The 27512-nt window shown below is 34.7% G+C and overlaps 1 protein-coding gene across 1 annotated transcript in view; it reads right to left on the reverse strand.

Moving 5' to 3' along the window:
• The window catches only part of LOC149789307 (uncharacterized), a 130836-nt gene that overhangs the window by 29715 nt on the left and 73609 nt on the right, over positions 1 to 27512 (reverse strand). The window contains exons 13-15 of the mRNA XM_089973602.1: positions 22526 to 22704; positions 20844 to 20975; positions 11359 to 11559 (exon numbers count right to left, since the gene is read on the reverse strand). Of these exons, the coding sequence (XP_089829728.1) occupies positions 11359 to 11559; positions 20844 to 20975; positions 22526 to 22704 (512 nt within the window). The remainder of the gene's footprint in view (positions 1 to 11358; positions 11560 to 20843; positions 20976 to 22525; positions 22705 to 27512) is intronic.

A 27512-nucleotide genomic window follows, 5' to 3' on the forward strand; every position in this document is an offset into this window, starting at 1 on the left:
TTCTAAATCTCAAACTGGCACATCTTCTGAAAATCAAGCTTCAAATAAGCTTAATCAAAGATCATTGTCTCTTCCTACGCATACCTATTGCAAGAAGAAAGGACACATTATTTCTGATTGCTACAAATTGATAAATAAACATCAGAATCAAGACAGACGTATACCAAATGTTCTTATTTCTAAGAGGTCAAGGTCACAGTCATGTTTTGAAAGCAATACATTTGTTGGGTCTAATAAACCCCGAGTCTGATTTTATTATGGATAATTATGAACCATTCACATCGAAGGGTTCTATATCACTCTTGGGTGATTCTGCCAATTTTAAGGGACACAGGAACTTCTCAGTCTTTTAATGTCAAGTGCTTTGCCTTTTTCTGAGAAGTCTTCTTCTAATGAGAGTGTTCTTATTCAGGAAGTAGTGAGCAGCTTTGTTAATGTTCCTCTTCAATGAGTAAATTTGTCATCAGACTTAGCCTCAGGACCTGTGACAGTCGGAATGGCATCTGCTTTACCCATTGAGGGCATTCATTTAGTACTAGGCAACAACCTAGCTATGCTGAAGTCGAGTTTGTGGTTAATCCACTTATAACTGACAAGCCCTGTTTGGATCAGAAAGTCGATCCAATTAAAAAAGAATCCCCTGATTTATACCCAGCATGTGCAGTTACCAGAGCTATGGCAAAGAAAGCTCTTGAGAATGGTGTTGATTAGGAGAGTATTCCTTCGCTGACACATGTATTGGTCAGGCTTTTGATGCGGTCAATTTCACTCCTTGTTTGGATCAATCAGAAGATACTGATCACAGTGTACTGATGACAGTCATCCTCTTTTAACTACTCATTCTCTTTATTCTAATCAGGGTGATAAATGACAATCACTTGTCATCAAACAGGAAAAAGATCCTGAGATCTCCTTTTTGTTTCAAAGGGCCATTAGTGAAACTGAATCCAATGAAGTACCTGTCTGTTATTTCATTAAAAATGGAATTCTTATGAGAAAATGGGGACCTCCCAAGGTACCTGCTGGTGATGAGTGGTCAGTGAATTATCAAATTGTAGTTCCAAAAACTTACAGACAGGAAATACTTAGTCTGGCCCATGAAATTCCTTTGACTGGTCATTTAGGGATTAATAAAACTTATCACAAGATCTTGTCTCACTTTTATTGGCCAAATATCAAAAGTGATGTTGGTAAATACTGTAGATCTTGTCATACTTGTCAAATGGTAGGAAAACCCAATCAGAAGATACCTAAGGCTCATCTACAATCTATTCCTGCATTTGACGAACCATTTAGTAGAATTATGGTAGATTGTGTTGGTCCCTTACCTAAGACCAAGTCAGGTAACCAATACTTGTTGACCATAATGTGTTCGTCAACAAGGTCTCCAGAGGCAATCCCTCTGAGGAATTTTAAATTGAAAATAACTGTAAAAGCTTTGATAAAGTCTTTTACTGAATTTGGCCTTTCCAAATCTATCCAACTGGGTCAAGGGTCAAATTTTAGGTCTGGAACTTTCCAGCCTATTATGCTTGAATTTGGCATCCCACAATTCAAGTTAAAAGTGAAATTATGATTTGACAGAACAACAATGGAGAGAATTTTGGAGTCTGGTAATAGAGTTCTCTCTTGCTCATTCTTCAAAATTTTCTTCAGATTAGATATTATGGCCCATACAAAGTTAAGAAGAAAATGAATGAGTTAAATGATAATAACAGTACTCCTGGATCTAAATAAATTACAGGAGTGCTAGTATATTTAAAGAGATTGCCAGGCTAAACATGTAATTAAATCAGTTGTACCTGTCCCACTCATTGGAGATTTAAGTGAAGGAATAGCATCGGATTCTACTAATATTGGAGTGACAAATCTTTGGAATTCAGATATTATGAACGATCTGGACCAGAAACTTTCACTTTTGGAACAGCAAGAAAGAAATTAACTTAAACAGTTATTACTTGAATATGAGCACTTATTTACAGATGTTCCTACAAGAACAAACAAAATTTTCCATGCTGTTGAAATTGTAAATTCCAAATCTGTAAAACAACACCCGTACAGGATGAACCCTCTCAAACAGGAATACTTGAAAAAAGAAATTCGATATTTGCTGGAAAATGATTTTATAGAGCCCAGTAAAAGTGACTGGAGTTCACCATGTATACTTGTTCCAAAATCAGATAAAACTATCCATATGTGCACTGATTATAGGAAGGTGAACAGTGTGACAAAAACATATTAATTTCCATTACCAAGAATCAATGACTGTATTGATAAGATAGGAAATGCCAAGCATGTCACCAAATTTGACTTCTGAAAGGATTTTGACAAATTCCACTAACTGAAAGAGCAAAGGAAATTTTGGCATTCGTGACCCCAGATGGACTTTATCAACATAAAGTGATGCCATTTGGGATAAAAGAGTCGCCAGGTACTTTTCATTGTCTCATGATTTTAATTACCTCTGGTCTAGATAATTGTGATGTTTATATTGATGATGTCATCATCTACAACAACACCTGGAAAGAACATTTAGCAACAATTCGGAAATTCTTTGACAGACTCACAGACGCAAATTTGACAATTAATTTATCCAAAAGTGAGTTCTGTCATGCAAGTGTAACTTTTCTAGGACATATCATGGGACATGGACAAGTTGAACCTATAGATGCAACGGTCAAGGCTATCTCTGAATTCCCTGTGCCTGTTAGTAAAAAGCAGCTGATGCGATTTTTTGGTATGGCTGGAAACTATTGGAAATTTTGTTCCAATTTTTCTATAACTGCTGAACCTCTGACAAATTTATTGAGCAACAAAAACAAGTTCCTTTAGACTGAAAAATGTCAGGAGGCTTTTGATAACTTAAAAGCCATACTCAAAAGCGTGCCAGTTCTTACAGCTCCAAATTTCAGCCAACCATTTAAACTGTCTGCTGATGCAAGAGATATTGGGGTTGGAGCAGTATTGATTCAAGAAGATGAAAATGGTGTTGATCATCCAGTGTACTATTTTTCTACGAAATTTAATAAGCATCAAAGAAATTATTCAACAATCGAGAAGGAATGTTTAGCTTTGATATTTGCATTAAAACATTTTGAAGTTTACCTTTGTTCAGCTCCTTTCTTGATTCTTGTGTTTAGTGACACAACCCCCTTAATTTCAAAAGCAAGATGAAAAATAAAATTAAAGACTATTAATTTGAAGTTTGTTGTTACAGGAATATAATCTTGACATCAGGCACATAAAGGGAAAATATACTTTAATAGCAGACGCACTTTTCCTTGTATAACAGTGTATTATTTCATGTACACTGTGTGTAATTTATATGAGTTACGTTTAACCTCACGTATAATTAGTCTGTGCTAAAAAGAAAGCTTTATCGTAAAAGGCTTTTTTTTCTTTATGGGGAGTGTTATGTATATGTATATTTGATTTGTTTATATCTGTGGTATCGCATGTGTTGAATATTTAATATTATTTTGAACAGAATATTCTGATCACAGTTGCCTCTTTCAAATGGTAAGCATTGCATTATTTTATTTTTGTCATATATAAAGTCGTGGATTTAATATTTTTATTATCTTTCCTTAACTGCTGGATTCAAATTCACAAGTTTTTCTGGTACTTATATATTTTCCCTTAACTGGCTGTTTCAGAATAACAACTCTGTTTCTTAGTTTCTTATGTTTTTGATAATGACTTTGTTTTGGATATTTGGTTCTCAGTCTGTTACCCTTCAGTAGTGTAAGTAGATTTTATGTATTTACCCATCTTTCCGGTTCAGTCTAACCGGCATATATATAATCTATGTTGGGCTTTGGACCGAAACAAGGAAACCCCAGTCAAGGGGTTATATTCTTTGCCTAACCATGAGGCTTGCCGCAGAGGGAGATATAAAATGTAACCCCGCGACTGGGACTTCCTTGACTCGGTCCAAAACCCAAAGTAGATTCTTTTTCTCACCCAGTAATTTCCTTTAAAGTAAAAAAGAACTTCTCACTTGTGCGATATACTTCACTCACTAATGTTTACATGCGGTGCATAAATACAAACATGTTGGTGTGGACTGTGGAGTGACCGTGTCATCTGAAGTACATAGTTTTTATGTGTGAGCCAAAACCATAACAACATAAAACGCTGCATAGTACTGAGGTATAATCACATTTAATATATGGATATTATATGAAATTAGCAATTAATAGCTAATATTTATTACAGGAAAATGTTTCACTTTCATCAGTTCAAATCTAGAAAATTATATTGTGAATAATGGAACGATACTGGGCCCAAACCTCTGTTGTAGTGTATAGGCTATTATTATAACGAAAAGGTACATGTAGCATAAGTGTCCATGCTTGGGTTATTCACGGGTAATTAGTGATCCGTGTCACTAAAGTATATAACTCTTCTTTTCTTTGGAGGAGGTGAAACTGTTTGTGACGCATATGTGTTGTCCTTAATATTTGGTTTTTAAAATTACCCCCGTGTATAAAACACCCTCTAAATACAGACCCTAGTGGATAACCATGTACGAAACTTTAAAGTTCACGGATTCTTTGAAAATTTACTTTTCTGGAAATATGGCAAGTGCTACAGTGAAATTTGCTTATGGATTAATGTGTTGACGGATAAATGATTCCTTCTGGCTGGTAAGTGCATTATTTGTCATTAAATAGAGTAGGAAAATTTTTGATTGAACTGGGGCACAATGGATATGCTTAACAAAATCAGAATAAAGCATCTTTGACATAACACATTTCTGGCTGTTACTAAGTTTTCCTTAGTTGTTAAGAGAGTTGGAGGCTAAGAAGTGTATAGGTCTGTGGTCTGTGTGTATGGATCAGTGTTCATTTCACACAGCACTGAGAATTTTGTCCTATCTGTCCACAGTCAATTTTCAGGTAAGCGCCATTTAATCTAGCTAAAAGTATATAATTTGTAAATTTAAAAAGTCCTTGCTTTGTTAATCCCAACATCTCCCTTTAAAGTACAAATGACAAGGAAAGTGACAAGGAAACATGTAAAGAAATGGACGCTGAACATGGAACAGAGACAGAAAAGAAATAGAAATTAGAAACACGAGAAACAATTTCGAAAAGACAAAAACTGAAACAGAAAACACACTAAGTGCTATAAATGAGGCCGATAAGGGTATGGTGCCCCAGAAACCTAGATATAAAATTTTAATCTAATTTAAATTTAAAATTAAATAGCAATTAAATAAATTATACATAGTTAGTAATAGTTTAACCTTTAAACATTTAAAAGAGAAATGAATGCGGCCACCAGAGGGAAAACCAAGAAATGGAGGGGAAAAAATTCCGATTAGCGTCAATTAAGATAAATAGTTTAAATAGGGATAAAATAAATAAGTTAATATTATTATTATTATTGCATTACAACATTTTGATGTTTACATTAGTTCAGCTCCTTCTTCAATTATTGTGTTTAGTGATCACAATCCCCTTACTTTCATCGGCAAGAGGAATAATAAAAATGAAAGACTACTAAGGTGGAGACTGTTGTTAAAGGAATATGACACTGACATGAGGCACATCAAGGGGAAAGATAATTTAATAGCAGATGCACTTTCCCATGTATAGAAATGTATTATTTCATGTACACTGTCTGTGTATAATTCATAAGTTCTTATGTAATTTTTTACAACTCATATATAGTTAATCTATGGTAAAAAGAAAGCTTTATCATATAAATTTTTCTTTTTCTTTATGGGGGAATGTGTTATGTATACTTGATTTAATATTACTGTCTGTTTGTAAATTTTAAATTTTTTAAAAATTTCATTACATGTTAAAATAATGTAATATTGTTTACTGGAATTTTATATTTTCCAGAAATTACTTTGACTTGACTGTTTAGTAGTAAATACCTTATAACAGAACTTTGTATCTAAAAGCTGCCCTAGTTCCTGGCCTTGATTGAGAATCAAGTAAACAACTTTTTTAAAAATTCATTTTTAATCTGTGATTAGTAACAGTGAAATTGAGGCTGACTGGGACTACATGACTTTAGACGTAAATAGATTCTACAATGTTCTCGAAATTCTGGTTTTACCGGAGGGTTGACCCTCATCTGGGCATCTTTTCACACAGTAATCAGATTTTATACTGATGTTTAGAGAAATAATCTTAGTTGGGAGTTTTATCTTCGACACTGAAAGATGTTTTGTTGTGACCAGTTGAGTTGAAATTTTTGTTTATGGAATTATTAATTCTTTTTCCTGGAAATATTTGAGTGCTCATACAGAATTGTTGGACAAAGACATTTATTGAAATTTGATTCTGAATTCAAGACAGGAATATTATCTTCTGTGGAAAGAACTGTAGACACAGCAGCGCTATACTGACTACAGTATACGCCATTGCCTTCCATTTTGGATTTTTGTCAGGACTCAAATTCAAATTCATTAAAACATTAAATTACTAGGACTACTAATTCAATTCTTGGATTATTTTTGGATTTTATTCTTAAAACCATAAGTTCTTTTCCTCAATTTTACCTTGTTTTTCCAGGGAAATGAATTATTCATTAAATTTTAAAAAGCTTGTTGTCTTCACTTTTTCTTTGTTACTGTTTATTAGAGCCTAAACACGTAACAAGATGCAGAGGTAGGTATGTGAGTTATTTATTTATTTCTTGAGTTTAAGTTATAATTATTGTACTACCACATTTATTTTTGTATATTTTATATGTAGCTTTGGCACAAGTAGTATAATGCAAATATTTTCTATTCTTGTTTTTGATTTAGCAAGAGATTTATATTAGCAATATAAAGTTGCATTTTTTGGAAACTTTTAGTACCGTAGGATTCTTATCAGGAACGAGTGGGTTCACTTCTGAACCTGTGTATTGTTCTGTAATTATTGTTCCAATAATGTAATATGTATGGGTTACCATACATAACGTCATTACATTTTTTAGATGTATTTTCAGCTGACCAGAGCGATCGGAGTCGCAGCTGTAGAGCTGATCGGAGTTGACGTGGTACCAGGTGTAGAGCTAACCACAGAAGCTGACCATAGCATCTGTAAAGCTGAACCACAGCAGCTGTTTATAGGACCCAAACCAGCAACCATTAACTGCTTTAACTGCCACACCACCGAAGATCTACACCTCATATTCAATATATGCCCGAAATATCAACACGTTCGGAAAATATTTATCAAAAACCAAAAAGAGAGTGGATCACCACACACATACCCAGAGTTACTGATGGACTCTAATATAAATAAACAATCAGCATATAAAAATATAAATAAATTCATATACTCAGCAGGACTTAGGAACAAAATATACTTACTATCCCCACAAAACCAAAAGACCCAGTAACTAGCTAAATAAATTTAGAAGCCACCAAATAAAAACCCATAACATATCATTCAATTTTATAAAAATATTGATAAATAATTCACTTTTGAAACACCTATCAAAAACTAAGGAAACTGCAAAATCGGATGTCCTAGATGTCCTAAACGAACTGAGTATTCAGCTAGGATTCCGGTCCTAGATGTCCTTAATGAACCGTGTAATCGGCTAGGACTCTGGTCTCTTGCTAAATAAAGTATAAATAACATTCAATCTCTAATGAGGCAATATCTAAAAACTTATAAATAACATAACGCAGGAAACACACCCTAAACACCTCAACTAGTAATACCATAATAACCTTGAAAATCTCTCTTCATACATGATTTCTACTAACAACCTCTATAAACAGCATAGAGCACCACCACCCCTTTTTAGAACATTTTGAAAAAGAAAAGAAAAAAAATTGCAAGAAACACCAGGCAAATGCAACAAGAAACCAGCGATGTAAAGCAATCAGGACCATTCTTGAGCTCTCCTTCCCACTAATGACAGCCAACCATTCAACTGTAAGAGACCTTTATGGACCCACAGATTGAGGTCAAACTATCAGGGTTCCTTGAACCCATAAAAGCCTGGGGGAGGTGGCACCATTCCCTTCCCCAGGAACAACTAGCAGGCTGCGGTGCAGTCAGAAAAAAGTGGCACATGCACAATTGTGCACACGCCACTATAATTAAACTCAACAACAACAACAGCAGTCGTAGAGCTGAGTTAACAGTACTGCTGGCTGAGTAGCAGGCATTGCTGACCGATTGGTGGACGCTGATTGCTTGATTGTCCAAGGAATTGAATGGTGGTTGGTGACTACCTGGGAATACTGACTGCTTGATTGACCAGTGTGACTGATAACCAAGTATGCTGGTGATGGAGTGTGCAACTCCATACATGTAATCATTTAACCGTGGGCTAATTTTGGGGTTTGTAATACCCAATGTTTTGCAATTTTAAAGATATTTCATATGATAGCTGTCCCTTTGTTTTCATCATTTTACTATTTGAGTAAAATACTTCATTTGTCACCATTTGAGTGAATTCATTTGTACTATTTGAATAAAACACATCATTCTTTTCATCATGTAAAATTACTGTGGATCATTCACCCTTGTCCTTATACTGTGTAAGGTCATTTATTTGTATTTTTCATTTGTTGGATTATTAGATTCATGCATATTATGTTAATTTATCCAATATTTGGATCTTATACATGCACATATTAATCATAATTCTTTCTCACTCAGTTCATTCATCATTAAACATTGTATTTGTATCACCATCACAAGTGTTCTCTTGTAAATCCAAAATCCAATCCGGTTATCTTGTTACAAATAAGGTATCATGGTTGAGGAAATGGAAAGGTTAGGAATCAAATTAAACAGAGAATTTCATGTGATTGTGGAAAAACAGAAAATAGAAAATCTATACATCTGCACATTGAAAACCAAATTACATACATAAACAGCAATGCTAAACACTTTATTCTATATAAATGGACTACAGATTCAAGACACTAACAAACCACTGTACAGTACTCTGCCTGTGTCTGCAACTCAGTTTAACACATTAACTTGGTTTACTCACTTTAACCAAGTTATTAAACATAGCAAATGAATTTAACAAGATACAAATTTACTACACTGAAACTCAGTTTTCACATGAAACAGCTTAACATTTCTGAGAACTACATTCTAAACTTTGACAATAATGAATCAATGAAAAAAAACAGATAACAATGTGATGTGAAATGTTGGCAGTATCAACTAAAATGGACTATCTGGATTGCACAATCTGGTAGCAGTATTTCAAACTGGCATTTGATTTACAAAAACATACAGTAGTTGACCAAATCAGTTTACAAAACTCACATTTCCAGATGCAGAAGCTTCTCTCTGAATGTAAGATGCATCTGCCAGATGATGTATCATGGTACATTCAAATCAGATAACAAAATGGATTTAGTACAAAATAATTAAATCTGCAACTATTGGAAAATTTCCCACATTATGGACAGAAAGGATTATAAACAGGCTAGAAAAATAAACAAGCACACCTTGGTCTTCAGGAACCTACATGAGCTTCTTCAAATGAAGATATAATTATGGGGAGGAACTGTTGAATACTGTAAATCACTTGCAGCTGATGAACGGAATTTGTGCTAGACAAAGAACATGTAGAAGGATGGACATGCTTCTTTTTTAAGATAATAATGACCTGTAAGATTATAGAATATCTAGACTGAATCAAAATATACAATCAAGAGTAATCTGTATTTTGAGGGTACACATTCAAAAACAACATCTAATACCCTGGCCGTTTCAACAGTATCAGTGTTAAGAAATTTACAGAATAATTCTAGGACAGCAAGGTTATGACACTGGTTAGAATAATAAGGCCAAAATCCAATACTACATAACAGATTCAAAAGTAAAACTGAACTATACAGGTGATGGTATCTATTTGCAAACTAGTGACAGTAATAAAAATGGGCAGTACTGTCAGTGTTATATTAATCAAAAGGGGAAGAATCTTCAGATAGTGACGTAGTTATAAAAAGAGGTAGTATCGGCAGATAGTGACATAGTTATTAAAAAAAAAGAGTACCGTTAAAAAGGAACCAAAATGGGCTTCCCTATCTTGGCTGACTTCATATATATATATATATATATATATATATATATATATATATATATATATATATATATATATATATATAACCAGCACACTTGAAAAAATCAAAAGTTGGCTTTTGGGGTTGGCTTTCTTTGTAATAAAATAACCTTTGTATTTGATATCCTCAGGGTTGTAGAGAGTGATGACGGGCCCAGGGGTAAGAAACACCCCCTCCCACTCCTAGTTCTTATTTAAACAAAATTTCTCTTTTATAAAATTAAAAAGTGTTGTTTGGCCCAGGCCCCTTGTAGGATATATACCCGGTTGTCCCCCCCTCCTTGTTGGCCCTGGATATCCTGCTGACAAGTTTAAATAATGACCTTATTGCTCACTGCCATTTGTGTTTATTCACACCAGTCAGGCTTCTATTTGTTTACCATCTCTAAACCTAACTGATACAAATGGGCATCAATGTTTGCAAAGTAAACAGTATACACTGCATTGACTTGCTCTAATAAAATTTTTGTCAACAATGCGAGTGAAAATATTGTCATTTGCACTCACAGCAAATGTATTTTCAAATAATGATTTCTGTTTGTGGGATACTGTCATAAATTAACCTGGATATAATACCGCATCCTGAGTGAACTGCAGGTGCCTTCAAGCAATTGGCTGAACAATTTATTTGAATGGGCAAGAATATTAGGATAGTGGGGATAGAATGGGACTAAAATCAAATGGGAAACAAATCTCATTTTCCAACTGAGGCATCTGACTATTAACCATTCTAATTCACTTACAGAAGAAGCACAACATACACATCACAGATAAAATGAATATCTATTTTCTCCCCTGATGACATGCTTGTTTAGCTCGAGACATTTTGTATACTGATAGCATGAGAACTGATGGACTGAGGAGGAACATTTTATTATATGCAGATTACAGATAAAAGGAACATGTATAAATGTCTGTCTCATATGTGTACATGTATGGCTATTGTCTCTGTGTGGAAATAATTACTGCATCATTGTCTACCAAAGTTGGTGTGTATACATATCTAAAGCCCACTCAACCCAATGATAAGTAGACTGCATAGTGGCCATGGCAGAACTTCTCCAAAAGGTCTAAAGAAAAAGTCATAATATTACTAAAAATTGTGATTCACCTCTTATATTAAGAACACTGTAGTATATTAAAAACAATAATGTGCCTTATCATGGATTATTAACAAACTCTTGCTCACTTTGGAGAGGTGAAGCCCTCCATGATGGTAGAATATGTGGGTGTCTTTATCAATGTTTCGGAATTTGTGTAACCTGCTGTTAAGTTGATAAAATAAATATATGTTGCGCTTCTTACCAGAGGATTTATTTATAAGTTCAGGAACATATTTACAAGATCCCTCTCCAAATGTCTTCTCTTGGCAGCCTGAGAGTTCCCCTACTTCCTGCACATCTTTCAACTCATTCTCATTTTTCCCTTTTTCCTTCTCCAGAGCACTCTCTTGTTCTTGTTTTCTAACTTGTTCTGTTTCCTTCACGTCTAAATCCTTTTCCATGTCTATAATTAAATTTTATAGAAATAAATATATGTAAAACACAATGCTCAACTCATTATTAAGGAAATAAAAACAAAGCAGGCTATCCCAATAGTGTTTGCATTTTGCCCAGGTTTTCTGGGAAAGATTGTTCAAATCTAGTGAATGACAACACACACACTCAAAATCTTTGATTTACCCTATAAATGATCGATGTAAATGATTGGAGATAAATGCAGATATATTCTTTGGTCTACTGATCATCAGACACTTTAAAAAAACAGGCATAAACAGCTGCCTGTATGTCCCTTATTCAAGCTACATCTTTATCAACAGAATATATAATTTGAAATAATATGAGATGGGGAAAAAATGCAAAAAAGATCACTGCCATTGAGATAACTCTCATACATATTGATAGTGTCACCATCGCACACAAACATTACCCACAATGCCCATCTCTTATGCCCCCATCATTCTGTTTATTGTGGCTTCCGTGCTGCATACGTACATACATGTACTAATTGTTTGTTACAAAATAAATCATTTGTTCAAATTATTTAATGTTATTAGTGATGGCATCTAAAAGATGAGCAAGTGATAGTCCAAAGAAACCAACGAAGGCTGTTTCTTTAGAGATTAAACTCGAAGTAGTGAAAAGGTAGGAAGCTGGTCCAAGTACCACCATGATAAAGCATGCTTTGAACCTTAGTGAAAGTACATGTAAAACAATATGTGACAGTGTGGGAGAAAAAAAAGCAAGTGTGAAAACTGGAACCTCCCTTTCAAACCAAAAAAGTAGCTATACCCTGCCCAACATAATGGACAGGATGGAAAGGATGTTGACAATGTGGCTTGATGATAAGCATAAGAAAATTCCTCTTAGCCAAGTGATTGTGTGTGCTAAAGCCTCTAGTTAGTACAAAGTTCTCAAGTTATCTGAAGAAGGTGAACTAAAATATTTTTCATGCCAGTATTGGGTGGTCACACAAGTTTAAAGTATGTTTTGGCATTAAAAATATTAAAACAAGTGGCAAAGCTGCATCAGCTGATGAAGAAGCAGCTAGAGGTTTTCCCACCAGACTGCAGAAAATTATTGAAAGCGATGATTACTCAGCAAAGCAGATTTTTAATGTCAACAAAACCAGCCTATACTGGAAGAAAATGCTCCTACATTTCGGTGGAAGAGAAGACTGCGGCCAGATTTAAAGCTGCTAAAGACCGCTTAACACTTCTCCTGGGAGGCAATGCACAAGGTGACTGCAAGTTGAAGCCTCTCTTGATTTATCATTCTGAAAATACCAGGGCCTTGAAAGGGTATGAATGACTGGAGTTGCTATTCCTTCCTCTTATATTTGGGGGAAGTGGGGAATCAATCACAACCACTCTCACAGAGGGAGTAGATTTCCTGCTCTCAATGAAAATGTGCTGTGCCCAACTATTTCTTCTGGGGATTGGGTTGCACACTCTATCCCAGCAACAAAATGTCTACTATCTATAGATTTGTTCACATACTCTGAAAACCCATGGATTCAGAGTGGGACGGAATAGAGAAAGTGGAGGAACAATGACCATCTATCTTCTCTCTACATACTCTGCACCTTTCTAGCAGAAACCAAACATGACTGGACCAAAGACAACAAAATGAACATTCATCTATACATACACATTTTGTCCATGACAAACAGGTTGGGTGTGTATTCCAGGGAGCTTTCTTATGCTCCCCAACAGACTGTTCCGAAGAAAAATGTTTCAAAGAAAAGGCACTTTTCTGATACATTAATATAGATGATGAGTAACAATGACATTACTAAATGACCAATCAAATGAATACCTCATCCAATTTTCTGTTATTGAGAGGTACAATCTGGAGTACAAGCTCATCATCTAGACCAGTGGTTCCCAATCCCCAAGTCGCGACCCAAATCAGAATAACAAGGACATTTTGCAGCATTGTGGAGGGTTGCCAGGATTTTTTTTAGAGCATCCAAACTTATCAAAATGTGGAAACAGGATTGTGAGGCTCAGAAAAATTATTTTTTTGGGTCATGGGCAAAAAAGGTTGGAAATACTATAAACATAACTATTAACAGATTATGCAATCTCTACAAAGTGAATAAGAGACTATGTTTTCTTCTCAAAACATAATAGTTAAGGAATTACATGTACAGTGTGACCCCGCTATAGCGCACTCCATTATAACATGAATTCGGATATAACACGGTCATGGCGTGGCTCCCGAAATTTCATATACACATATTTTTCTTGCGCAAAAAACTTCTTTCTTAAAAAGTACAACAAAAAAAACGTAAAAATTTGTTATCATTTTGGGGAAGAGATCTCGTTGGAATAATAGCAGATAATTGTGGCTTGGCTCCTGACATTTTATATGTATTTGTCTCATACATGAAAAAGTATTTCTTTCTTCTTAAAAGTACTTTTAAAAAATGCATAAAAAGTTTATTCTGGGATCATGTAGGTCTTCGACAATGTTGCAAACTTGGATTGTTTTTCCTTATTGGATGCAAAACATACCATCTATTGTTACATAAACTAATTCTTTGCCCATATTGACAAACCATCTAAACAGTGCACTGTTCTATCATAATCCGCTTATCTTGACATCTAGCACGAGTTCTGTATGTTGTGAAATATCCACTTTTTTGTTGTTGACATTTCTGGTAACGAAGATCAACCAGACGAGGCATTGTCTTGTAATCTATTTTTCATTGGATTTTTAGCCGCATGCTAGTAATTAAACATTTTACAAAGACTGACATTTGTACATAGATTGTAAGCGAAATTCCTCTTCTTTTCACTCAGAATTAAATCCTTCAAAACACTCACATTTTCTGTAATAATCCCTGTCATCAGAACACCTGCATCTATATCATCCACTGACCCATTGTCAATTTTCAGACGCATGCATGGAAGGCAGCATCATGCTGCTACCACAAACGTAATTTAAAAAAAAAATACATCTTACTTATTGTTTTATTCAATAGGCATGGAGAGACGAACAACGGCCAATTCCTTTTTAAAAATGTACCCAGATAAAATAGTTTGTTGAAATTTCAAAGGAAACAGATTACCTTTGAAGCACCGACTGTTATGAAAATGTACTTAGCAAATGGAATAAATACCAGTCTCAATCATGCAATACAATTATTTGATGTTGCCACCACAATAAGAAATGGGCATTTGTTTGGTTCTCCAAAGCTGTCCTTTAGCGGTGACTTCAATAGTGCATGTACCCTTCATCAAAGAAAGCTGACTACAATCTTTCAATAACTGCAAAGAACTTTTCTCCAAAGGAAGTCAGTACCAAACTTAAATAAAAGTGATGGAATCTGATGGAATTTTCCAACGTGACTGGAACATGTTAACTGTGCCGTGAAAGTTTCCTTTTCGTAGGGAAACATTTTATGCTTACAAACGCTACCAATGGTGGCTTAAAATGCAAACTAACTTTTACCAACTTGGAACATACTGAAAAGTAAATGTGCTTTGTCATTAGTTACGTGATTGTGCTATGTTTTTCCACTGAATTCGGATCATTATGATCTATTACAAAATTATTTAATATTTTAAGCTGTGTGTGTGCATATTTTCGATGGAATTGCTTGCATTGTGGATTCAATGTATATGACAAGATTCGTAGTGAGTACATGGTGTTGATACTCTGTTCATGCTATACATTAGACATGTATATATAAACAGTATTCATGTACATGTACCAATTCATGGTTCTCTAAATAAAGTAAACTATTATATTTGTCTTCTCTGTTTTCACTACAGGTTTATTTCTCATTTAATATGCATCGAATTAAGATGGTAACTGTGCCAATGAAGCATGTATTTTACCGCCCGCATTTATTACCTACACACCCGCCCAATTTTTTGGGTACATTTTCTTCGGCTAACTGACCCGGTTGCTTATAACACGGTTCGGTCTATAACATGGTTGGGTTCTATGAATGTGAACTACTGTGTTATAGCGGGGCCACACTGTATCTGACTAAACAAGAAAAATTTAATGAGGTCATAATTATATACCAACTTATACATCAATAAGAATGTAATGAGAATGTAAATGCAACTTACATAGCTTAAAACCTATACCAAGAATTACTCAAACCTGCTTAAGTTGGTGAATGCAGTGGGCATGTCATTTGTTTTAGCAACGAAATGAAACACCAATCTATCAAAAGAGATTTCTGAGATTTAACAGCCCAAGGGTAATGATCCTAATGAAGAGGAATTTCTGTCCTAAGATCCAGAACAGCAGCAATCATCACTGACATCTACTCTTTCTTCGAGCTAGAATTTGTCCTTCTTGACTCAATATGTTGTCCAGAAAAAGAATGAAGAATTACTGTGTATTGGTCGATGACATTGACTCAGCCTGTATCTATACTGTACACACCTAAAACGTTTCTTGAACTGGAGGATAGTATATCTGAAATGAGGGATTTCCCATATGAGAAAAGGGTAAGCTACACAAAAGTGACCCATACTTTTTCCAACTGGACTGTTTATAAATATATATGATAAAATGTACTGTTAGGTACTGATGTGTCATGTTGGACAAAGAAAGAAGAACAAACTTACTGGGTAATAAATGGTCTCAGAAATGCATGCATTTAACAATGCTCAATTTGAGAAAAATGTTGGACCTAGTAACACATTTCAATCTGCAAAAGAAGCACAACAAACAGTGTAATGTAATTACACATATATGCAGTCAAAAGCAGATACATTTTTGTTTCATCTGTTTGATCTTTTAGCTCAATTTTTAATCCACTCCATATCATGATTGCAAAAACTAGTGTGACAGCATGCTCAAAATTCTGTAGCACAAAACATTTTGTTCCATGGATTTTGTGAACATACCATGAAATGTACACTGCATTTATATTAGGGACTTAAATTTAATGTTCTTGTCATGAGCCCGCAACATGATTTTAAAATTTCTTTCTGTAAATAGCTGGAAAAATATCTTGTTCTGATCTAAAGCAAATTAACACCATATTACATGTGTGTCCATTATATTATTCTATAAAAATAATTATCCTGAAACAAAAGAAAATATCTCAGCTCAAGAAAAAGTTGCAGCCTCCCCTCCTGAAAATTAAATGGTCAGTACCTTATACTAGACAAACTTACTACGTTAATGTTTATATTGTTATGTAAGTTGTAATCTAAAACTAACTAAAGTGTGATAAATTAGATTATGGTATAGCTGACACCATATAAATGTGATAGTGCCGACATTAGAGTGTTATGTATATCCTACCTTTTTGTAACTCTCGGTACATCATTTTATTTGTTGTAATTTGTATTCTTGGTTATAAATTGGAAAGAATATCTTTAGCTAGATTTTGCCTACGAGACCAGGATCTTTTAAGAGCGCAAAATTACACAGACTCAACACATAGGCGCTGATGTACGTATTGATAATTACTAATAATAATCTTAATAATAAGACTTAGCAGTGCCTTTGGATTCATTTTTCATTGGCTGATGAGGTTTGGACTGTTCTAGAAGTATTCAGTAACTTCCCGTTGGTTGTGCTAGGTCACATGAATAGACAATTTCGACTCAAAATGAGTAGTAAGATCTGTCATGTGGGGTATGTTGTGAAATATAGCTGTAATAGATGGTGTACATAAGGAGAGAACTGAGCAATCAGTTTCATTCCCAATTTGGAGCCAGGCTCATTTCTAGTGTTCCTGTTGTATCATTTTGTTTTGACTATTCAGTTGAAATAGAAAGTGCTCATTGTTTGGACTATAATATTAGTCTGAACTCTTGTGAATTATTCAGAGGGGTTTTGGAAAACACCATATTAACAATATCATGATTCTTGGTGGACCAGTACATTTCTGGTTTTTAAATATATTTGGAACTTTTCATTCATTTTGGCTTTCATAGAACTTTTTATGGATTATTTTGGATTCAGTTCATAATGTAAATTCCTCTCACATATTCATTTATAACCTTGATAAAAAAAAATTATTTGTTAAGTTTGACAAAACTTTGTTGGATTTGCTTATTTTTGATAGTATGTGACCATAAAGTCGTAACATGAGAGCTTGTTGATAATATAGGAAGAGTTGACAATGAAGTAAACAATTCACCAATGTTTTCTAGTAAAATATGTTATTTCAATAATACTTACCCCAGCATAATACCTTAGGGGAACTACTACTACCTTACAAATCCAGCCCTCCCAGATGAAAACTTTTAAGCTAAATAACTAAAAGTTGTTAGAGTGATCTCCCCTTTAATACTGGTGTTGGTGCCAAAACCCATGAATTCATCAGTTACTGATGTACTGGAGTGTACTGCATGCTCTCTATATGGATTTAATTGCTGGGAGGCTGGGAGTGTGTACGGGTATTATAACTGGGTAAGTATCATTGAAGAAACATATTTTACAAAAAAATTGGTTTCTCTTCAAATATGTTCCTTAATCATAATACCTTAGGAGAATAAGAGGTGGCCTGAGATAAATCACCTAACCCCAGAGAGATCATCTCCAGTCCCCTAAGGTATTCATGACAGCCTCTAGATAACTCGATTGGAAAATAAGCTACATATATCAGGACCAGCTTCAAAGGGGAAACTTTTTCCCTCCAGCAAATCCAATGAGGTTGTGAAGCTGCATCTTCCCAAAGCTGTTGAATGACCTGGAAAGGCAATCTTTTGCACCATGGGAAAAGGTACCTCCAGATCAAACTGAGCCTTTTAAGATGAACGATATCTGATAAAAAGTGGAGAAGTGTACTTAAATCTCCTTCCCAAGGCATGGATTATTACAGTTAGTGAACAATATCACTCATATGCAATATTTGTGGTGACAGTCTTAATTTCATTAACTGATGTGCAAAACAAAATCAGTAGCATGGGTTTAGTCCAATATGCAGAACAGATAGCCCACTTTATTCAGGATGAAAGCGTCCATGTTACTGAAATACAACTTCATAGCTCACACTGGGTCTGTATATGACCTTGAGACGAAGTATCCTGCATAGACAGGAATTATTACCAAAATCTGATTATTCATGAATGGTAGCCTGTTCTTGGCAATGAAAGCAGGGGCTTCATGAGTGATATTGATCCATTTTGGCAGAACTGCATGTAAATAAGTTCACCAATATGAAATGTATTCACTGATTTTGCCTGCCAATCACCAAAACAGTGAGGAGGCAAGACTTGTATGAGAGGTGAACTAATTAAGCCTTTGAGAGCAGTTCAGATAGGTCTTGCTCAGCCAGGTTAATCCTCATGATAAATTTCACTTGGGCTACGATCAAGTGTCATTGGCCAGGTGTTATTCAAAATGAACAGAAGATCAAATAGGTGTTCAGCTTGTTTGATATCATCTCTTCCACAATAACACAGTGTGCCAGTCACTGGAATGGTAGGTTTAATTGTGACTGTTGCTAACTGTTTCTCAACGAAGAGCCATAGGAAGTTTACTGTTTTGGTAAGGATGCTTACATCGTTATACAGTGCTCTTGCATGCTCCTCTGAGAGTATATTCCATTCCATTCATATGCCGCTATATGTATGGCCAGCTCACCTCTGGATTCTCCACCACTTGTGAAAACTGTTTGTTCTTAAAGACATATCTTAGTAAGATCAAGATGTGCATGTTAAGTAGTTCTGGGATGGATGAAACACCTACCATTGTGGTTGCTTAACAGAGATGAGGGAATATCTCAATTCCTGGAGATTCTGTTGCAAGATTTATGAGGATGATCCAAGATTACCATTTGAGTGGAGTAATAAGGATGAGACACTCTAATTCTTGTGATTCTTGTATCACCTTCAGAACCCATTGGAGAAGTGCATACATTTGGCCAATCCAAGCCATTGAATGAGCATTGATTATCTGAGCCTTTTGTTAAACATACAAAGTATCCTTTTTAGGTCAACTGCCACAAGCATTTTTGGCCAATGTACAATGCACCACTCTATTGGTTAGTTGGCATTACATACTAAGGGAGGCAAATCATGAAATCCAATAGATGTCACTAGGACAAAGCACCGATATAGCTGTTCGATCCACCAAGGTGCAGATAGGATTATAGGAACCTTGGATAGCAAAGATGGTTCTATATAGGTAAAATCAGTAAAGACAAGATAATATTGAAACTTAATTGTATATATCCTGACTCAGCGAAAATTATACAACAATATTAAATGAGTTTTCTATATCATGCACCAGACATGCATCTATAGCAATGTGAGGGGACACCATCACAGCCTTTGCAGGTATGTAGCACAAAGTGATAACATATGAAAGGAGAAACTAGCTACACTATTGATACAGTGAGGGAAACTTTAGTGTGGGATGCACATCCAAGCAAGATATTTATCAAACAGGGCCAATAAACATAAAACACATTTAATGAACAAATGAGACAACATTTAGTGGACTTGAGACTTGAGAAATTGCATAAACTTCAAACAAATAAAAATTGCTCTCCTAAAAATCTTAGGATGATTCTCAATCTTACAAAGGAATAAATACATGTACTCAACATATTAACATATAATAGTAAATAACCAAACAATAACATTTTTTAAATCCAAAGTTTTTCCAAATGTTAGAATTCACCAAGATATCTTTCCCAACATCCCATCTGCCCACCTTGCTGGCATATGTGGCACTTGTCAAACAATATGTGAAAAATACAACTTTTTTGTAAAAAGAGAAATAATTTTTGGAATTATTTTGTAGCAGTTAACTTTGCAGCAAGATTCCTCAGAATGTCTCTGCATTCCATGCTGGTGGCAACTACTGAAGCATCAGCACAGCGAAAAGTACCACTGTACATACCACAGGAAAAAAATACTGTGGTAAACTAAAATGCTGCCACATGTTGAATCTAATCATGAGAGATAATTAAGAATATTTTAGGAACAATAAAGGGGTTCTACAACCAGTGAAAGGACAAAATTATAGTTCACTAAAAGTAAATTAATTGGTAATATTGTAAAAAAAATCTTATACTAATGACAATTTATTTTCTTCATGAAACATCAAACTGGTAGCTTCTATAAATGTGAGTTGTACATCTCTTTTTAGCAAAAACAAGTATTTTTCAAACAAAGTGACTCTTTTCTGATATTTTTATTTAATATTCACGTACTTACTAAAATAGAGTGTTAAGAGTTGCTGAAAATGGGAGTTCAACATAAATACTGCAGCCTTAACCAGGCAACAAAATAAAATTAGAAGATTCAAGCTTGGCTTTAAAAACTTTATATCATAGAATGCTTTTTCCTTGGTCACCTGATATTCTCAGTACTTCATTTATCTCCTCCTCTTTATCCTTGTTTTCTAACACAGTTTCTTTCATCTCTTGTGTTTCCTCATCCACTGAAGCTTCCTCTGTTTCCATGTCAGAGTCTTCCTCATCAATACCTTTAATTAAGCTTGTTATTAGTATTATTATATCACGTCTTCAAAATTGTTTGACACAAAGTTGCTAATTTAGAAATGCATAACAAACTCAAATAGTAATGCAAAGTTCTTACCCAAACATAAAAAACACAGTTTCAAATTGGTTTTCATTCAACATGAAATATATGTAACTCAAATGCAAACATCTTGTAATAAATAATATTCATGTCATATGCAATGAACAGTTTTTGAGATTCATCGTATTAATCACCTTTGTTGCACAACTGAACACTGTAATGAAAGGGTGAAAGAGCAAGATGGCCTGTTCATTATGTTTGTACCTATATATTATGTGCATCAAAGTATTTTAGATCACATAATGTTTCAATAAATTTTAATTTTAATTAACCTATATTTTATAGATTTATTATTATTCTTGTAGTATCAATAACACTCAATTTTGTTTGTAAACAATGATGTAAAACCACCCATCTGTAAAGAACTTATTAACAAACACTACTGCAGTTATCTTCTAAAAGCTTCTGATCTGAATTACTACTTAAATTTGTACATTTCTATCAATACCTTCCTGCATCTACAAAAAAGTTTAATCCAAATATTATAAGACAACATAAAATATACTCGGAGTGCTTTTTGTGAATTACAGCCAGGACTATTGGATGATGTGAGTGAGAATCTAAAATCTAGATACAAATGTAATAGTGAGAATACATCAAACATCATTCCTGCAATCATGAATTGGACCACATATTGCTCCTGAATATAACTGGTTAAAAGGAGACTAATGAAAGTAACAGCATCTGCTGCAGAGCTAGCAGTAGTAGTAGTAGTAGTTGCTTTTAAGACAGAATCATCTGCCACTATGTTCAAATTTCAGCACTGTAAAATATTCACATATGCCACAATAGAAAATTTAAATGCAATACTTTTTTACATTTTTCAAACTTTTCTGTTTATTATTTACAAGTCACAATGTTAAACTTTACAGATTAGTGACCTGGTAATTTACAAACAAAAACTACACGGAATAATAGCCCCGTACTATGTACATAAATGTGTACCATGTATTGGCCAGGAGGCAATTTTAAGGATGCACACCTTAATTCAAGTGATGTTTCTTTTAAAATTTCAAACTGACTCGCCCGAGTGTGGTTGCAGACATAACTGTTTAACATGTGAAAGAAAATGAGCCCCACACTGATGTCATCATAGGCAGCAACATGATCACTTTATGTTAGGTTATGAGCTCTATGACATTTCTTTTTTGTACATGCTGCCTGTTCCAAGCATTACTGTATTAATTCAAACTGCAGAATATTTGTTATACATATGATAAATAATAGTATAATTGTTGTTAACTTCACTGTTGTCACATTATTATTATTAATTATTATTATAATTATTATTTTTATGACTGGTATTGTTTCCTGCATCTACTAAAAGATCATCATATCAATGCAAATTGTAGAGGGATGTCATTGTGACTTACACATTTACTATATATCACCATTTTTATATACATAGCAATCTTCATGCCATGAATTTCATACCTCCATCCATATCTATCCACATTGAATAAAGCTCTTGACGCCCACCTCCTTTCTGGTATGACAATTCCGATTCAAGATCAACTTTAAGTTCCTCCTCAACCGCCATGGGTGTCTTTTGAAAGACTTTATTAAAGACGTAGGCTTCATTCTTTTTACAGTATTCTGCAAGCATGTCATACCTAGAAATATTAAATTTTTAATATTTATTTCATATCTTTATTTTTCTCTTAATATAATAAATCAAAACATACACAAATAAGTTGCAAATAGGATGCCTACTCCCAACCATTTTCTTAACCAACCCAAAATCATTTTTATGAAAAGCTACTCCACCCAATCCCATGCCACACACATACATAAAATGGAAATCCTTAAAGCCCAAAGAATATATTTAGAAGTAAGCATCTTATTAACTGTACTAATTGGGCACATACAACAAATTAAATTCTCATAATGCTGTGTCAATTTTGGGCCCAATTAGTATACTTTTCTTGTGAGGTAGCAAAACACACAAACACACACTCTATCCATGATATATCCAGGAGCAACTGCTAAAACAATAAAAAATCATATGCTGCACGGCTTGGTTGTAAGAAAAATTCCCTTGCAGGTGCCAATGATAATAATTCAGACTAGTAAGATCTCTCTGTTACCTTCATTAGTACCTGTGTGATAAAATCAAAATGTTCAATCCAACTATTCTTCTGAAAACATTGTGTTATTTTTTGCAATCAGCAATCTTCAGTTTTGTTGATACATCATTTAATATACCATCAGAAATTGACTGTTTATGCAGATTATAAAATAATTTTTTGTCTGTGACATAAAATAAAATAAAATTTGCCCTTCATAATAATTGTTCAGTCATCAGCTCCTATTTACAATCTTCCAAAGGGATATTTACCTTGCAATTACCAATTTGAAGATTTGAGGAACTTATTTCAATTTAGGATCCTGCTGTAATGCCAAAAGGAAATAATTTTCCACAAAAAAATTGAAGTATCCGATGTGAAACTTCTTGGCATTTACCAAAGTAGTTTGGTTAGTATGTAGATATGCAGTGTATATCCCAAGCTAAATGAATTACAATGCACACTGTAACCTGCAAAGTGGCTCTGACAAAGGAATGTGATCTGTGATTGTAACACAGGCCCATAATGAATGTAATTGATTCAAAATATTTTAGCTTTATTCATTTTAAATTACCCAATGTCAATGAATATGTGCATGTGCACATAGACAAATTACCACTGAAAAGGAAAGTGAATCCTATAACCCACTTTTCCATCTTTACAGACTTCAATTTTCACCACATTTTAGAAAGCATGCATTCCCTGACCAGAAAGATGAAATCCAAAGTTAAACAATTATCATTTATCTATCGATTGAGTTTCCTTGACTAAATGATCCACTGTACCTGAGGTGGACAGAAAGCCATCCATAAAGCTAACATTTGAGGAAATGGATAAAAACAAAATGAAAAACAGATTAAATACCAATGTACAAGAAGATAGTGAATTTAACAGCTAGAGATCATGTAACCTCATTTTGTGGTCCATTTTAACTATACAGATGCAACAAAATTTGACAAAATATGGACACATGCAATATTTCAAGACAAAGTTTAGTATTAAAGCTAAGCATGTTTCTTCCCTAAAAATTGTAGTAATCTAGTTCCATCTTTAAATTACAAAAATTGTTATCTAGGTCCACCATTAAATGACAATAATTGTTAATCATACATCTATATGCTTGATTTCAATGCAGACATACATTAGGATAAGTGCTATTAATAGCACTGCTAAAAGAATGCATTACAGAACATTCACATAGTTTAAAGCTATCAGACGGTTTCAAACTTACTGTCAATTCAAACAAATTTTCATGATTATACCACATGGGAATATGGATGTGCAATCACCACCAACTGCACTGTCTAATTTCACTTTGAATATAGTGGCTATGACTTTCTGCCATAGAGGAGTGAGCTCATAATTCAGACTTGGTACACTTGCATTTTGGTGTGTTTAGGCAGCTTCTTGTTGCTCCAGATTCTCTCGCTCAACTAGACATTGCTGAAGAGGGCTTTCCAATGCAGGAGTTGAGCTCTGCATCAAGAGAGAGGTTTTCCATGATGGCAGACCTAAGATATGTAAACTTGCTGACAAGTTCAGATTCGTAGTTGTTGATACTGATGGAGGGTAGCTGTTCGACTGCTTGACCAATCACTACCATCTTATTCAGGCTGATAGTAAGCCCAAAGTCCTGGCAAGCTTGTGAAAATTGGTCAATGAGGTTTTGGGGATGAGTTGCCATGTGGCCTGTCACTGCCGCATTGTCGGCAAAGAGTTAGGTCACAGATGAGAACTTTGTGGGTCATGGTTTTCACTCTTAGACATGCAAGGAAGTTTTTCATCTGACATCTCTTCAGGGAGACTTTCCATTTAATAGGCTGTCTATGGCCTGCTGAATTCCTCAACGATTGGTTTATCGTCAAGTTCATCGTTCATCCAAGGTAGATAAGCTCTTGATGGCATTGTGGGTTGTAACACGGACAAGGTTTTCCTAGGAGTACATATCCAGGTAGTACTGTTCTATCCAATACTCCCATTTGCCGGTTGCAATCATTTATGGTCACCCATGTACCTGATTTTAGAGAGACTTTCTTTTTCAAATAAGACCTATTACTTTCTTGATCCCAGCATACATACCTCTGATATTGTCTGTATCAGCTCATGTCTGAACGTTCTGACATAGATGCAGCCAAAAGTCTTTGGCACAGCATCTTGCATCTGTTGAGTGTTGTTTCTGGCAGCTATCGTTCTTCCTCTAATTGATATGTCAAGAAAGGCAGTGGTGCTAGATCCAATCTGTGCTCTCATTCATTATTTGAAAAGCATGTAAGAAAATTATGGGTCATAATGTCTCTTTCTTTCGGTGAAGGCAGGCAAAGAGGATGAAGATGAAGGTTTTAGTTTACCGATTCTGTGTCCATCAATTATACCTCGCATAGTGAATCCAGCCATTCGTCTCACAAAGGGTATCCAGCTTTGTTGGAAATGCATTCAAGGGAGAAAGTAATTCCTTTGTAGTAAATTTTGTTTACACCAGAATACTTACTTCTCACATTAGTATTAAAAATGCTCACACATATGCCTATTAGATGTGTCACTGAGCTTCAAACTGGTAAACATCCGGTTGATGGGTAGCTACCTAGAGATGGTATGAGGAGATGGGTAAGAGTTACTTCCCTTTTTATCGCTAGTATGCAGGCAGAAAAGACAATTTTAATTCATCTGTTTGGCTAGATTTGGGATGTAGCAGAGTTTATTTTCTAGACATAAATGTGGTTCAATAAGTATTCTCAGATTAAGATTTGTTTTTTATTATCTGTAACAATTTTGTTATATTGTAATGTATGAAACACTACAAAAAACATTAATTAAATAGGTTACCATTTTCTGTTTGTTAAGTAACAGTATATATATGTTAAGTGCTTTTGATTATTCTTTGGTATGCAGCATGGTCAGACTTCAGCCAGAGAAATTCTTATACTCCTTCTCGAGAAGTACAGCCTGTTGTTTTATCATCTAAAAATGGCAAGGACAAAGCAAACAGTTTAGAAGTACTGGACCCCCAGCAGGACTATCTTTACTGTCCATTACGGACTCCAAATCTTATCAAGGGTAAGAATCAACTTATATCTAATAACAAATTTACACAAACAAATATAAAGGAAATAATATACCATGGAAAACCAAACAAGCGAAACCAGAGCATGTGCAACATGAGGCAATATGGCAACTAGAAGACAAGTAAAACAACTTGAGAAATTCTTCAAGCTTAAAAGGATAGATATACATGAAAGAAGCTACCTGCAATGCACATACAGAGAAGGTACACAGGAGATAGATATGAGACATATACAAAGGGAAAAAATACCAAGTATTACTTCGGTAATGATAGCAATGAAGATAGCCAATCCGGAATGTATAAACAGAGTGTACTCCATAAACCCTAACGGATACAAAGGCTACATCGTAAGACCGAAAGGGAAGACACCGATTTTACCATATGGAGAGATGTGTATTGGGAGAGAAAAGGTGACAGTAAAAGAACCAGCACCCCTGCTAAGAGAAATAAAAAACGAATAGGAGAACTACATGTAACTGACATCCCGCTTGAAATCCCACTAGAAGAAATAGTAAAATGGTCTGAGGAAAAATTTCATATTCCAGTTATTTCAGCACGGAACAGAACTATAGAGACAACAACAATATTAGACAGAACATGAATACTGGAAATCGAAAAAAGTGATATGAAGAAGATCAAGAGAGCGTTCTACATATTCGGTTTCCTAGCCAAGTCATGGTACAAAGGATGCATATATGACCGTACATGCAATAGATGTGGAAAAACAGGTCACACACCATTTAAATGTCCCCAAAATCAAGAAATGAAAGTACCAACAATAACAACAACAACAACAACCTCATCCAGCAGACATATGGAAACAGGAAAGATGCAGCAGCAACAACAACAACAAATACCATAAGATGGGATATAGCAACAACAACAACAACAGTTGCAAGTACAGGCAGTAGAAAATAACCGGCAAGGTACCAAACAACAAAAAGAAAGACAACAACTACAAGAACAGGAAAGACTGATACAAGCAGCAAAAAAGCAAAGGACAGAACAAACACAACCACAACAACAGCAAGAAAATATAGAGAAACAAGAAAGAGAAAACTCACTAAAGAAAGAAACTACAAACATAAAACAAGGGCAGAAAATTCAACAACAACAACAACAACAACACACTAGAGCAACAACAACAACAAATACAGAAACAACTAGAAAAAAGTCAACAAAAAACCCACACCAAGACAACAACAACAACAAAAGACAATAAAATCAGAACAGCAACTAGGAAATATAGAGCAACAAGAAACTACAAATACAAAACAAGGGCAGAAAATGCAAC

The sequence above is a fragment of the Sinohyriopsis cumingii genome, chromosome 11, assembly GCF_028554795.1.
Source record: "Sinohyriopsis cumingii isolate HCF-2022 chromosome 11, ASM2855479v2, whole genome shotgun sequence".
Classification (NCBI taxonomy): domain Eukaryota; kingdom Metazoa; phylum Mollusca; class Bivalvia; order Unionida; family Unionidae; genus Sinohyriopsis; species Sinohyriopsis cumingii.